The 13,285-nt window shown below is 50.5% G+C and overlaps 1 protein-coding gene across 1 annotated transcript in view; it reads right to left on the bottom strand.

Moving 5' to 3' along the window:
- The window catches only part of LOC146789044 (collagen alpha-6(VI) chain-like), a 788,523-nt gene that overhangs the window by 398,325 nt on the left and 376,913 nt on the right, over positions 1 to 13,285 (bottom strand). The window contains exon 4 of the mRNA XM_085631022.1: positions 10,748 to 10,873. Within this exon, the coding sequence (XP_085487148.1) occupies positions 10,748 to 10,873 (126 nt within the window). The remainder of the gene's footprint in view (positions 1 to 10,747; positions 10,874 to 13,285) is intronic.

Below are 13,285 nucleotides of genomic sequence, written 5' to 3'. Positions count from 1 at the left end.
GGACTCAGCGAGGATCCTTGAGGGACGCCGCAGATGACTTCGGTGGCCTCTGACTTGTACGGTGGTAGGCGGACTCTCTGTGTTCTTCCGTCGAGGAAGGAGATGATCCATTCCAGAGCCTTCTCCTGGATTCCGACGTTGCTGAGGCGCTGTACTAGGGTGCGGTGGCAGACAGTGTCGAATGCCGCGGAGAGGTCTAGGAGGATGAGGGCCGCTGTTTCTCCGTTGTCCATCAGGGCTCGGATGTCATCGGTGGCGGCGATGAGGGCGGTCTCGGTGCTGTGGTTGGCTCGGAAGCCAGACTGTGAGGGGTCGAGGGATCCATTCATCTCAAGGAAGGCGGCCAGCTTCTTGTTGACGGTCTTCTCGATGACTTTGGCTGGAAACGGGAGGAGCGAAATGGGGCGGTAATTCTTGAGTTCGGTGGGGTCCGCTGTGGGTTTCTTGAGTAGAGCGCTGAGTTCGGCGTGCTTCCAGCTCTCAGGGAAGGTGGTGGTGTCGAAGGATGTGTTGATGATGTCTCGCAGGTGGGGTGCGTTGACAGCGTCGGCTTTGTTGAAGACGTGGTGGGGGCAGGGGTCGGTCGGAGATCCTGAGTGGATGGAGTTCATCGTGCGGACGGTGTCTTCGGTGCTGATCGGAGTCCAGGCGCGGAGGGTGGTGGTGGGGGGTGGTGGTTCGGTCGTGGTGTGCGTTGGTTGGTTGTTGAAGCTGTTGTGTATGTCCGCGATCTTGTTGTGGAAGTATGAGGCGAGGGAGTTGCAGAGGTCTTGCGATGGGGTGATGTCGTTGTTTCCTGCGCTGGGGTTGGAAAGCTCTTTCACGATGTTGAAGAGTTCCTTGCAGTTGTGTGCGTTGTTGTCCAGCCGGTCCTTGAATGCAGTTTTCTTGGCGGCGCGGATCAGCTGGTGGTGCTTCCGGGTGGCAAGCTTGAAGGTGGTCCTGTTGTCCGGTGTTGGTTCCCTTCTCCAGACTTTCTCGAGGGCTCGGCAGTTCTTCTTGGAGCTCTTGAGTTCGTCGGTGAACCATGGGGCTTTCTTGCTGCCGGGTCTGCTGGGCGGGGTCCTCAGTGGGGCGAGCTCGTCCGCGCAGTTGCTGATCCACTTCGTGAGGTTGTCTGCGGCCTGGCTGGGGTTCGCTGAGCTGGCAGGAGGGAGCTGGCTCAAGGAGGTGGTGAGCTGGTCGGCTGTGATCTTGTTCCAGCTTCTGCGGGCAACCTGTTGCTGGTGGTGGTGGGTCATCGTTCTTTTGAAGGTGAAGTGGACACAGCTGTGGTCCGTCCATTGAAGCTCTGTGGCGTGGCTGAAGGCGATGTCTGTGCTGGATGAGAAGACTGCGTCGAGTGTGTGTCCGGCGAGGTGGGTGGGGGTGGACACCAGCTGCTTGAGTCCAAGATTGGCGAGGTTGTCGAGCAGGGTGCTGGTGTTGCGGTCGTTGTTGTTCTCCAGGTGGAAGTTGAGGTCCCCCAGGAGGATGTAGTCAGCGGAGGGGAGGGCATGCGGGCTGACGAAGTCGGCGATGTCCTCGCTGAATTGGGTGCGTGGTCCCGGAGGTCGGTAGATCAGGGTGCCTCTGAGGGTGGTCTTCGGGTCGGTGTGGATCTGGAAATGCAGGTGTTCGGCGGTGGTAAGGGTGTTGTCGGTGCTGGTCGTGATACGGATGGTGTTTCTGTGGATGATGGCGATGCCTCCTCCCATCTGGTTGGCGGTGCGGTCCCTCCGGGTGATCTTGTAGCCCTCTGGGATGGTGATGGCGATGTCGGGTGCTGAAGAGGCGTTCATCCAGGTCTCCGTGAGGAAGGCAACGTCAGGGGCTGTGGTGTCGAGGAGGTTCCAGAGTTCGATGGCGTGTCTGTGGACGGAGCGGGTGTTGAGCAGGATGCACTTGAGGTGGGTGCTGCTGGTGTTCGACTTGGCGGGTGCAGGTGCGGGGCAGGTCCGGATGCAGGTGAACTTGCAGGCGTGGCAGCTGAAGGGTCCGTGGGTGCGTCGTGGTGTGGCTTGGTAGCATCCTGGGAGTCGACCGGCGTTGAGTGCGCTGAGGTTGGCGGCGGTGTACGTCAGGCGGGTCGGTCGGGGTCTTCGAGGGCCAGGGTTGCTGGCACTGGGCGCGGTCCAGGCGCGGACGGGCGTAGACGGGCTTACCTTTGGCGCGCCTTCGGCGCACAATCGGTGCGCCCGCTGCACGTTCGCACGGTCGCCATATATGGCGAAGTGCGCGGGGGGGGCGGAGCAGCTGGGAGGCGGGAGCGGGGAGGGTACACAAAGAAAAGGGGCGGGGCTAGCGGTGATGGCGGGAAGCGGGGAGGGATGAGACGGGGACGTGAAAAAAACGAAGGTGAGGTCAGGCACAAGTGGGGGAAGAAAACAAATCAACAGCACACAGCACAATACAAATTAGCAGATCACTATGGCAACAACGGGGAGACGGGTGCGTGAAGAAAAAACGAAGGCGATATCAGGCACAAGTGGGGAAAGAAAAACAACAGCAAACAGCAAACAGCACAATGCAATACAATACAAATTAGAAGATCACTATGGCAACAACAGACAGGAAGCTGGCACAGACCACGCCGCTCGATGTCAGGGGGCGTGGTCACGCGGCGGAGCCGGGGCTGCGAGGCAGAAGGCGGGGAGGCACACGCAGCAGCTGGTGGCCGTGCGGCGCGGGGGTGTCCCAGAACTGGGTCACACTCACCTGCGTCGCACGGTCGCCATATATGGCTAAGTGCGCGGGGGGGCGGAGCAGCTGGGAGGCAGGAGCAGGGAGGGTACACAAAGAAAAGGGGCGGGGCTAGCGGTGATGGCGGGAAGCGGGGAGCGGGGAGCGGGGAGGGATGAGACGGGGACGTGAAAAAAACGAAGGTGAGGTCAGGCACAAGTGGGGGAAGAAAACAAATCAACAGCAAACAGCACAATACAAATTAGCAGATCACTATGGCAACAACGGGGAGACGGGTGCGTGAAGAAAAAACGAAGGCGATATCGGGCACAAGTGGGGAAAGAAAAACAACAGCAAACAGCAAACAGCACAATGCAATACAATACAAATTAGCAGATCACTATGGCAACAACAGACAGGAAGCTGGCACAGACCACGCTGCTCGATGTCAGGGGGCGTGGTCACGCGGCGGAGCCGGGGCAGCGAGGCAGAAGGCGGGGAGGCACACGCAGCAGCTGGTGGCCGTGCGGCGCGGGGGTGTCCCAGAACTGGGTCACACTCACCTGCGTCGCACGGTCGCCATATACGGCCAAGTGCGCGGGGGGGGCGGAGCAGCTGGGAGGCGGGAGCGGGGAGGGTACACAAAGAAAAGGGGTGGGGCTAGCGGTGATGGCGGGAAGCGGGGAGCGGGGAGGGATGAGACGGGGACGTGAAAAAAACGAAGGTGAGGTCAGGCACAAGTGGGGGAAGAAAACAAATCAACAGCAAACAGCACAATACAAATTAGCAGATCACTATGGCAACAACGGGGAGACGGGTGCGTGAAGAAAAAACGAAGGCGATATCAGGCACAAGTGGGGAAAGAAAAACAACAGCAAACAGCAAACAGCACAATGCAATACAATACAAATTAGCAGATCACTATGGCAACAACAGACAGGAAGCTGGCACAGACCACGCCGCTCAATGTCAGGGGGCGTGGTCACGCGGCGGAGCCGGGGCAGCGAGGCAGAAGGCGGGGAGGCACACGCAGCAGCTGGTGGCCGTGCGGCGCGGGGGTGTCCCAGAATATTGTGCAATATTGAAAACAGGTAGTGACTTGACTCTGCAAGATGGGCAACTACGTGGCAGAGCCTACATTGCTGAATACGACTTGTTACAACGCGAGTCATTATATTGCGTGCCATTACAAAGCGGTTGTTACAACGAACGCGTTGTTACCACGCAAAGCCATTACTACACAAGTCATTACATCGACTTGCAGTAGATGGCGCGCTGACATTAGAAATGTATAATTTATAGGCCTGGGCCAAAATTCTGCTCCGTTCGCGGAAATTGCGATAATTTGGCATTTTCACGTTCCGCGGAAAGCGCGAAAATGTCAAAATTTCCACATTCCGCAGCTCAGCGATAATTTGTTTCTTGCTCGCGCTGTAAAATAATACATTCTCGCATGCGAGCGATCGCCTTACCTGAATCCCCACGTTTGCCGACAAGTTTTCCCGATCCGGTCGCGTTCTCCACGAAATGTTGGATTGTTGGTAGCCATTTGCGCTGTCTCGCGACAGTTCGCGCCCGCAGTAACGTCATGCGTCGCGCGTTCACGTCTTTCTTCTCGCGATCATGCACCGCGAGACAAGTGAAAACAAGATGGCCGCGCCCGCGAGCAACCGCATGGGTAAGTTGGCGAGCCGCGACCATGCAGAAAATACCGCGAACGGGCGGGAAAAAAACTTCCGCATCTTCGCGATATTTCCGCGTGTTTGCAGAGATTTTTAACATTTTCGCGATAATTTGCAAAATTGAATTTCGCAAATTCCGCAAGCCCCTAATAATTTACTATTCCAACTCCGGCCTACGTAACAGTAGGCAAGGTGTTGGAATAGTAAACTATACTATTTCTGATGTTAGCACGCCATCTACTGCAAGTCGATGTAATGACTTGCGTAGTAATGGCATTGCGTGAACTGCATTGTAATGGCATCGCAATGTGATGCCTGCATTGTAAAGGTTGTTTCCCACATTGATAGCACTGCTGGGATTTGCCTGAATCTGCCAGAAGGGTGGCAGTGCTGGCTTTACCTCTGGCAAAACTCGGAGTAGCAAAGATGACCCTGAAGGGACCAGTGCATTGCTTAATTTGCAAAATAATAAGTGCTAGGGCCCTCGTTAGCCGGCCACTGCAAGTTGCACTACCAACTGCCGTGCTGGCGCTGGCAATGAAAATACCAACACAACAACTAACCATAACACTCTTACAAGTGTGACATTTCAGACTATTACAGGCCCCCAAAGCTATAAGAATGTCTTTGGGAGCAGCTCTTAGTCATTTCTAATGCAACTGTTGTTGTGCTTATCTCTAAATTAGACAAACAGCACCAGCATATGGCAGACTGTCATAAGTGCCAGTGTTGACAATCAAGTATTGGTGCCCAGCACCAGAAACCACTGGCTCAAATTAAGCATGTACCAGTGCATCAGATGAAAGACTGGCTCCATGCTACGAAAATGCTAAAACATAAGCTATGCTCCAAATTCATCAGCGAGACCCAAAGACCTATGAGAACCCTTGAGAACTTACCTACAGGACTGATTCCATCTCTCAAATTTAAATGCTGGACATCTTGCAATCATAAATTGCATTTCCGGGCTTGGACAGAGTGACAAGCCCTCGTTTTGCTCATGGCTAGCTCTTGCGGATTTTTAACATATTCCCGTTTTGTCTTTTAGGTTAATTTTGGTTAATACCATTTTGCCCCTGTTTTTAAACCCCGCCGGCCACGCATACCTGCTTGCTGTCCTCCTAACCTGCACGATAATTTGAAATCACCGCACTTCGCGGGTCCCTCGCCACTGTCTCAATTGGCGGCCATATTAGGTGAGGGGGGAGATACTCTGTGGTCTAGTCCTCATTTAGGAGGCACAACCTGCATAAATAGCAGGCAAATTACCAGCGAGCTTCTACTCAGCCTTGCGCATTTCTTTGCAGTGCTCTGCTTATTGGCTAGCTCTTGCGGATATTTAACATATTCCCGTTTTGTCTTTTAGGTTAATTTTGGTTAATACCATTTTGCCCCTGTTTTTAAACCCCGCCGGCCACGCATACCTGCTTGTTGTCCTCCTAACCTGCACGATAATTTGAAATCACCGCACTTCGCGGGTCCCTCGCCACTGTCTCGATTGGCGGCCATATTAGGTGAGGGGGGAGATACTCTGTGGTCTAGTCCTCATTTAGGAGGCGCAACCTGCATAAATAGCAGCCATGCCCACGCGCAGCGTCATCGCGCAGCGGAATTGCCGGACTTCCGCCGGAGTTACGCCTGAGTTCAGCCCGTCCGCGCTGAGGACGTGCTGCAGGGCGGGCGTGACCCGGTGAGAACTTCCTTTCCTCTGCAGGGAGTACCTAGGCAATACTCCTTGTCGGAACTTCTGACATACAAACCACCAGCGCAGTGATGTTCTCATCGTTTCTCTCCTGAATGTATTTTATACTCCCAGCGATGCATGACATGCAGGGCTCCCTTTCGGTGCCCTGCTCCTAGTGGTACTAGATCTTATTCGCGTTCAGGGCGCCTGTCCGTTTTGCAACCTAAAAATGGCTTTTTAATCAACACCCGATCGTTGATCAAGCACAATATTGTCTTCCACGAATTTGTGGAAAATAGACAGCCCGACTGGGTTTTTATCACGGAGATCTGGGCTTCGGATTCTTCCGGACATGATTTACTTTTGGCCATCCCTGAGGGCTATTCTCTCCATAGGCAGGATAGAGCTCTGCGTAGAGGTGGAGGAATAGCTGTTCTGTTTAAATCCTCTTTCTCTTGCACTGTTAAATCTCTATCAATGCCTGGAGATTGTTTTGAGGCACTCTATTTTTGCATTCTTTGTACCCCCTCTGTTTCTTTCACTGGGATACTTATCTATAGGCCACCCGGCCCTAGGGCTAGTTTTCCCTCAGATCTCATTAGAATCCTAGAACCTTATTTTGGAAAACCTGATCTTTCCATCCTCGGGGATTTCAATTTCCATCTCGATGAAATCAACTCAAAGGATGCCCTGACATTAATCGAGTCACTTGGAGCTTGTGATCTCGATCAGTTGGTGAACAGTCCAACACATATTGCAGGCCATATTCTTGATGGAATATTTACTAGTGATTCTAGGATATCTGTCGGTTTGCCTCTGCCTTTGACTTGGACAGATCATCTTGCAGTACCATTTGAACTTGCTCTCCCCACTCTGTCCTTAGCTAATCGTATCGACACCCCATTTATTCCTAGGAGAAACTTTAGAAACATCACTGATGATACTATTGTTTCTAATATCCGGATTTCCAAATCTTTTTCCTTGAAGGATGCGGATGAGGCAGCTCAAGAACTTATGGATGCTACTATTAATGTAGTGGAAAAGCTTGCCCCCGCCTCCCTTCGATATGTAGCTCGACAGAAACCTACAGCACCTTGGTTCTCTGAACACCTGAGACTTCTCAGGCAGAGATGTAGGAGTAGCGAGAGATGTTGGAGGAAGTCCTGGGATCCGAAAGATCGAGCGGCTCATAAATCTGCTCTACGGGACTACAAATTGAGAGTTGTGGTGGAAAAGAAGGAGTATTTCTCCAGTCTTACAAGTTCCCTAACTTCATCTGGAGAACTTTTTAAGATTGCTGACTCACTCTGCTCTCTTCAGCTCCCTGATCCGGTAGTCAGCTCTCAGGTTCTCTGTAATAACATCTCTGACTTCTTCTATAGTAAAATCTCGGATATTCATATTGCCCTAGAAATCCAATGCCACTCTCTGGATAAGGACATCCCTTCTGTTATAGCTAGCTTGGAAACTTTGGGTGAAGGACCTTCCAAATCACTCACGCAATTTCCCTCTTTGTCCTTGGAAGGATTGAATCTCCTACTTGATAGGACTAAATCTTCCTCCCCTATGGACCCGCTACCGCTAAAAATATTGAAGGAATGTAGAAACAGCATTCTTCCTCTCATGCTGGAAGTTATGAATAGGGCTATATCTCAGGGTTCTTTTCCATCTGTTTGGAAGAGGGCTATTGTGAAGCCTCTCCTTAAGAAGCCTTCTTTGGATCCTGGCCTCCTCAAAAATGTTAGGCCTATCTCCCTACTTCCTGCCCCTGCAAAAATATTGGAGGCCCATCTCAATTCCCACCTTTCTACCTTTTTTGAGACCAGTGAGTATCTTGATAACACCCAGCACGGATTCAGAAAGTACCATAGTACTGAATCCGCACTCACCGTTGTTGTAGACAACATTCGACGCAAAGTAGATTGTGGCCAAACCACAATATTGGTCCTTTTAGATCTTACAGCCGCATTTGATACCCTGTCTCCCGCCATTTTAACATCTCGGCTTAGGGAGGCAGGGGTTACTGGATCGGCCTTGGATCTTCTCAACTCTTTTCTTCTGGGTAGAGAACAGAGAGTGAAGCTCGGAAACTTTCTCTCCCCTGCCAAGTCATTGCAATGTGGGGTGCCACAGGGGTCGGCTTTGAGTCCGACCCTGTTTAACATCTATGTGGCCCCCCTTGCTAGACTAGTAAAATCGCAGGGGATGGAGGTGGTGTCTTACGCCGACGACACCCAGATCATGGTGTCACTGGCCCATTCCTCTGTCCATACATCCGCCATTAGCTTTAGGTCTTGTATGCAGCTGGTAGCAGACTGGATGATTATCAACTCCCTAAAGTTAAATGGTGATAAAACAGAGGTCCTGGTCTTCTGGAAAGACCGAGACGTTTGGTCGGATGAGTGGTGGCCCTCATCCCTCGGTATTTGCCCCACCCCCTCCCAATCAGCCAGGAATCTCGGCGTGGTTTTTGACACCTCACTCTCTATGATGCCCCAAGTAAATAGGACAATGGCCACTTGCTGGGGTGTTATCAGGATTCTAAATAGGATCCGTGACTATCTCTCACCTCATGCCCGGAAGCAGATTGCAGTCGCCCTTGTGGGCTCCAGGCTTGATTATTGTAACTCCTTATGTGGAGTCCAACAAAGGCCTTATCCATCGACTGCAAATTGTGCAGAATGCTGCAGCACGTTTTGTTTTGGCCCTTCCTTTAACATCCTCAGCCACGACTGCTAGGAGAGATCTTCATTGGCTCCCTGTTCAGTATAGAATCTCCTTTAAGATTCTTTGCCTTACATACAGAGCCCTAGTGGCTGGCTCTGATGATGCACTTGGGTCTTTGCTTACTCGCTACATCCCCACTAGATCTCTTCGATCTGCTAGTCTATCTCAATTGGTAGTGCCTCTCACAAGACTAGCTAGATGGGGAGCGAGAGCTTTTTCTGTTGCTGCCCCTAAGCTCTGGAATTCTCTTCCAATTGAGGTTAAAATTATTCCCTCAATTGATTTGTTTAAAAAGGCCCTTAAGACGTGGTATTTTATCAAGGCTTACCATTAAGAGATTACTGATTTGATCTGCGAGCTGCATTATTTGATTTAGGTGCCTTGACGCCCACTGGGCTAAGTTTGCGCATGACAAAACTCACTTCATTCATTCATTCATTCATGCCGAAAATCATAGTAGAAGACTTGGAGAACTGGGGCTCTCCTTTTATTCTGGAGTATTACTGTTTATGAGATCTTTCCTATTTCCTCACTTACCTTTCTGATTATGAAAATTGTTAGCTGATACTTGAACCAACAAAAAACAGACAGATCACTAAACGCTTGTTGAACGATAACTCATACTGCAGATATATTGCGAGAAAAACTCTTGCCACTGACTAATGTTTTCTTGTTAATTGTGGTTTCTTTCTTTTTCTTTTTGTTTTTCTTTTCTTATTTCTGTATTATGTATACGATCTTGGGAAAAAGCAATCAAAACAGATCCGGTTAAAGAGCAAAAGGCACGTCTTCAAATCCCTAGTCTGGATTAAAAGACACAAATGTCAAATGTTAAAAAAACCAAAGTAACAACATAGGAATACACAAGTTCACAACTGGTGTATACAATTAAGAGGAAGGCAATGTCACAATAAAATGGTGTAATGCTAAAACAGATACATTTCAAATCACAAATAAATTTAAAATGGCAGATTATCAGCAAATGACAAAACAATATGAGGCAGGGCTGTCCAGCGACTGCATTTACATAAGTAGGCACAGGCCTGCCCATGCTCTGTGTAGTGACCGGAGGCCGGGGCTCCAGGCCCCGGTCCAAGCGGGTTAAAGAACGAGACCTCACACACTTCTCTGATTGCTTGCGAGTGTAGCCATGAGCAGTCCACAGCCCGTTCATTTATCCCTGTCGGCCGCGCCCAGCCTCTAGGGTGGGTGGATACATGTGTCCTCTGTAGAGACCGGGTGGCACTCTACACCAGGGGTCTCCAACCTTTTTGCCAGTAAGAGCTACTTATGTTCAATGGAAATCATCCTGAGGTACTAATCTTTAGTATAGTGAACACATCAAACCAGATTACATTAGCCGCCCCACGATGCACGTTCATAAGCAGTATACATGTCCATGCATCAGGCAGTGTTGCCAGCAGTAATATAAAAAATAATTTGCCCATTTGGGGTGCCTTGTCAGGGGTAATACATAACAGCCATAGCTGCAGTGCTCCTGGCACCAAGGTGATAATGTTAGTAATACGTCTCCCCAATGCCAAATTAATTATCAATCAATAGCAGATTTATATTTATTTTGGAAATTCAACCATTTTTCACCTAACATTAGCTAATGAATTATACAAAATACACACATTTTCGCCTCAAATTTACTCTTTTCAGTCTTGGTAGACATATAGTAATTGATTCAAGCAAACTAGGCTGGACTGCACACAGGAGAGTTATTTAACGGTAGTTGGAGAGCTACCAGTAGCTCACGAGCTACCCGTTGGAGAAGCCTGCTCTACACTCTGTTGTTCAGTCAAAAAGCCTATACTGTGCCTACTCTATTGTGGTGAATTAGGAGGAACTAGTCCACAGGCACAGAATTTTTAAAGGGTTTACAATTGTTCATTCAATTGGTATATCTCGCAGATGAAGTTCATAGGTGGTTCAACCTCCCACGGTGGGCAGCATAAACATAGCCACACAATTAATATATTAGACGTACCATTCACATAGGTGGTATTTGTGGTGGAGTTTGTGGAAACAAAGGGGCCGGGGCCTGCAGTGGTAGTGGAGGGGCGGCCGGTGACTCTTGTGGAGGCAGTGGTGGGAGATGCAGTGGTCCTGGTTCCTGAAAATTAAAATTAATTAACAACCATTACTTAAGTATAGTAACTAGACACCTTACATTCTTCTGAATTGCTTACTCTACATTATGTAAAGGAACAATATATTGATTGTATCGTGGGGAGCTCTATTCCTCTCCGAGGTGCAATTCAGGTTGCATTTTTGTGCAATATGAGATCCCTCACTAAGGCTCAATCATTCACTCACCTGCTGACTCACTCATATGCTGCCCCACTCACTCATGTGTGGTCACTCTTACACATTCATTTATACACTTACATATATTTATTCACTCATTTCTGCATTGATTGGCTCACTCACTAGATCGCTCACTGTGTAGCTTATTTTCTCACACAATCACTAGTTCACTAGTTCGTTTGCCTGCCTGTCCACTGAATCTGAATCACTCATTCACTATCTTCCTCAAGGAGTTGTTCATGCACTAGTGCATTCCCTCACAGTAATCAGCTAGCTCACTGGATCACTTACACACTCACTCATTTTAACTTACACTACTCAATCACTCACTGATACTTTCAGAACCCCTCCTCACTTACTCACACACTCACTCACTCACTTTAACAAATACTCCTTGCTCACTTACTCACTCACTCACTCAGTTACACACTCGCTTTCACAATCACTTCTCTCTCATTCTGATAAAGATTTTGATTTTTATACATTCAGGGTGCCCCAACGTGATTGAGCAGCAGGGGCCTAGTCTGTTGAAGAAGAAACTAATTGGGATTTTAGTTTGATGACCTCTGAGGTCCTCTTCCCTTTGCAAAACTGGAATGCGAATCAGCAGAAAGCCTAGAACCTAATGGATAGCTACGGTCATGTAAATACCAGGCCTCCTTCATTTGCTGCGACATTGCAATATGCTTCAAAGGCAACAGGTGTGGTGATGTGAAGATCATCCTGAGGGTTAGTCATTAGCATCATTTTAGCAGACTCACAGAAGCAGCGCAAAACCTCAAGATAAAAGGAGCAAGGTAGTTTCAAGAGATAGAAAAGCTGCTCCTTGGAGAATGGGTGTGAGACCGGCCTCACGGCGTTGCCCTCTCCATCATCCCGCCAACCTGCAACCACCCTCAAGACACGACATCCCCGACTCCGGCCGCCCCAGCCACCCCCGATCCACGGGCCGGCCAGAGACCTGACAGACTCAACACCCTACTACGCATGCCCAACCGAGGGAGCGGGAACCCTCGAGCCAGACCCAGAGGCGCCAGCCCAGTCACACCTCGGGTCGCCTTCCCCGGGAGGACTCAATCGGCCACCAGGCCCCTGGGGAGCAGGCGCCTCCCCTACCGAGCGTCTGGGGTCCCTCCCAGACCCACCTGAAAAGACCAAAGTGAGCGGCAGGAAATCCCGCCGAACCCCCTCCGTCACCCCAGTCCCCCCTCTGCGAGCACTCCGGACTTCAAAGAACCAGCGGAGTATAACAAGGGGTGCCGGAGAAACAAGGACAGAGAAGACCTGGAACCATCTGAGCCTGCTGACGCTGTCGCGGCTCCTGAACGCTGAATTCACCTGGGCCTGCTGAGTGACTCGCGGCCTCTTGCTTTTGAACCATCTGAGCCCTGCGGACGAGGTCACGGCTCCCGAACCCTGATCCACCTAGGCCTGCTGAGTGACTCGCGGCCCCCAGCTATTGAACCATCTGAGCCCTGCTGACGGAATCGCGGCTCCTGAACTCCGACCACCTGTGCCTGCTGAGAGACTCGCGGCGCTCCCCTTGAGGACGACTCGGTAAGAGATCGCCCAGAGACACGACACCCTCCAGCTCGAGGATTGTGAGCTTCCGCAGGGTATTTCGCAGAGACACTATCTTGAAAGACTGTCCCGCTACCCCCATTCCCCACAACTGATTTGTGGTACGTTGTGCCACTGCTGTACTATTTGCCTTTTGGGTCATAAAGATCCCTTGAAATCATCGATAAAAGAACTTATCGTCCTACAAAGAATACGTGTGGTGTCCCTCTGTTCACAGTGCAGATCAGGGTGTGCGCGCCTGGTTCGGCTTACTTGGGAGAGGTGGGTCAAAGGGGTGGGCAAGTCGTATATCGAACCCCCTTCCGGCGGACGCCTTTCCAACATTTGGTGGCAGACGACGGGATCCGAGCCGACACCGAAGGAGAGCGTGCAGTAAACGACTGACGCACTACCAAAACAGAAATGGAAGGAGAAACCTCCCTGGGTGCCACAGGTACCGAAATAAGCTCACCGTTCCGAGAAGATCAATTGGACTATTACACGCATAGAGAACTAAAACAGTTTTGCAAAGACCTTGGCATCGCTACCACCGGACTGAGCACAAAGGAAGACTTCCAGAAAGTACTGAAAGCCTGGGTCGAGACGGGGGCGCCCCCGACCCAAACGGAAGGAGACTCTACCCATGAACAAACAAGCA

This window comes from Triturus cristatus, chromosome 10, assembly GCF_964204655.1.
Source record: "Triturus cristatus chromosome 10, aTriCri1.1, whole genome shotgun sequence".
Classification (NCBI taxonomy): domain Eukaryota; kingdom Metazoa; phylum Chordata; class Amphibia; order Caudata; family Salamandridae; genus Triturus; species Triturus cristatus.
The sequence above is the reverse complement of the archived record's forward strand: the minus strand, read 5'-3'. Positions and strand labels throughout refer to the sequence as shown.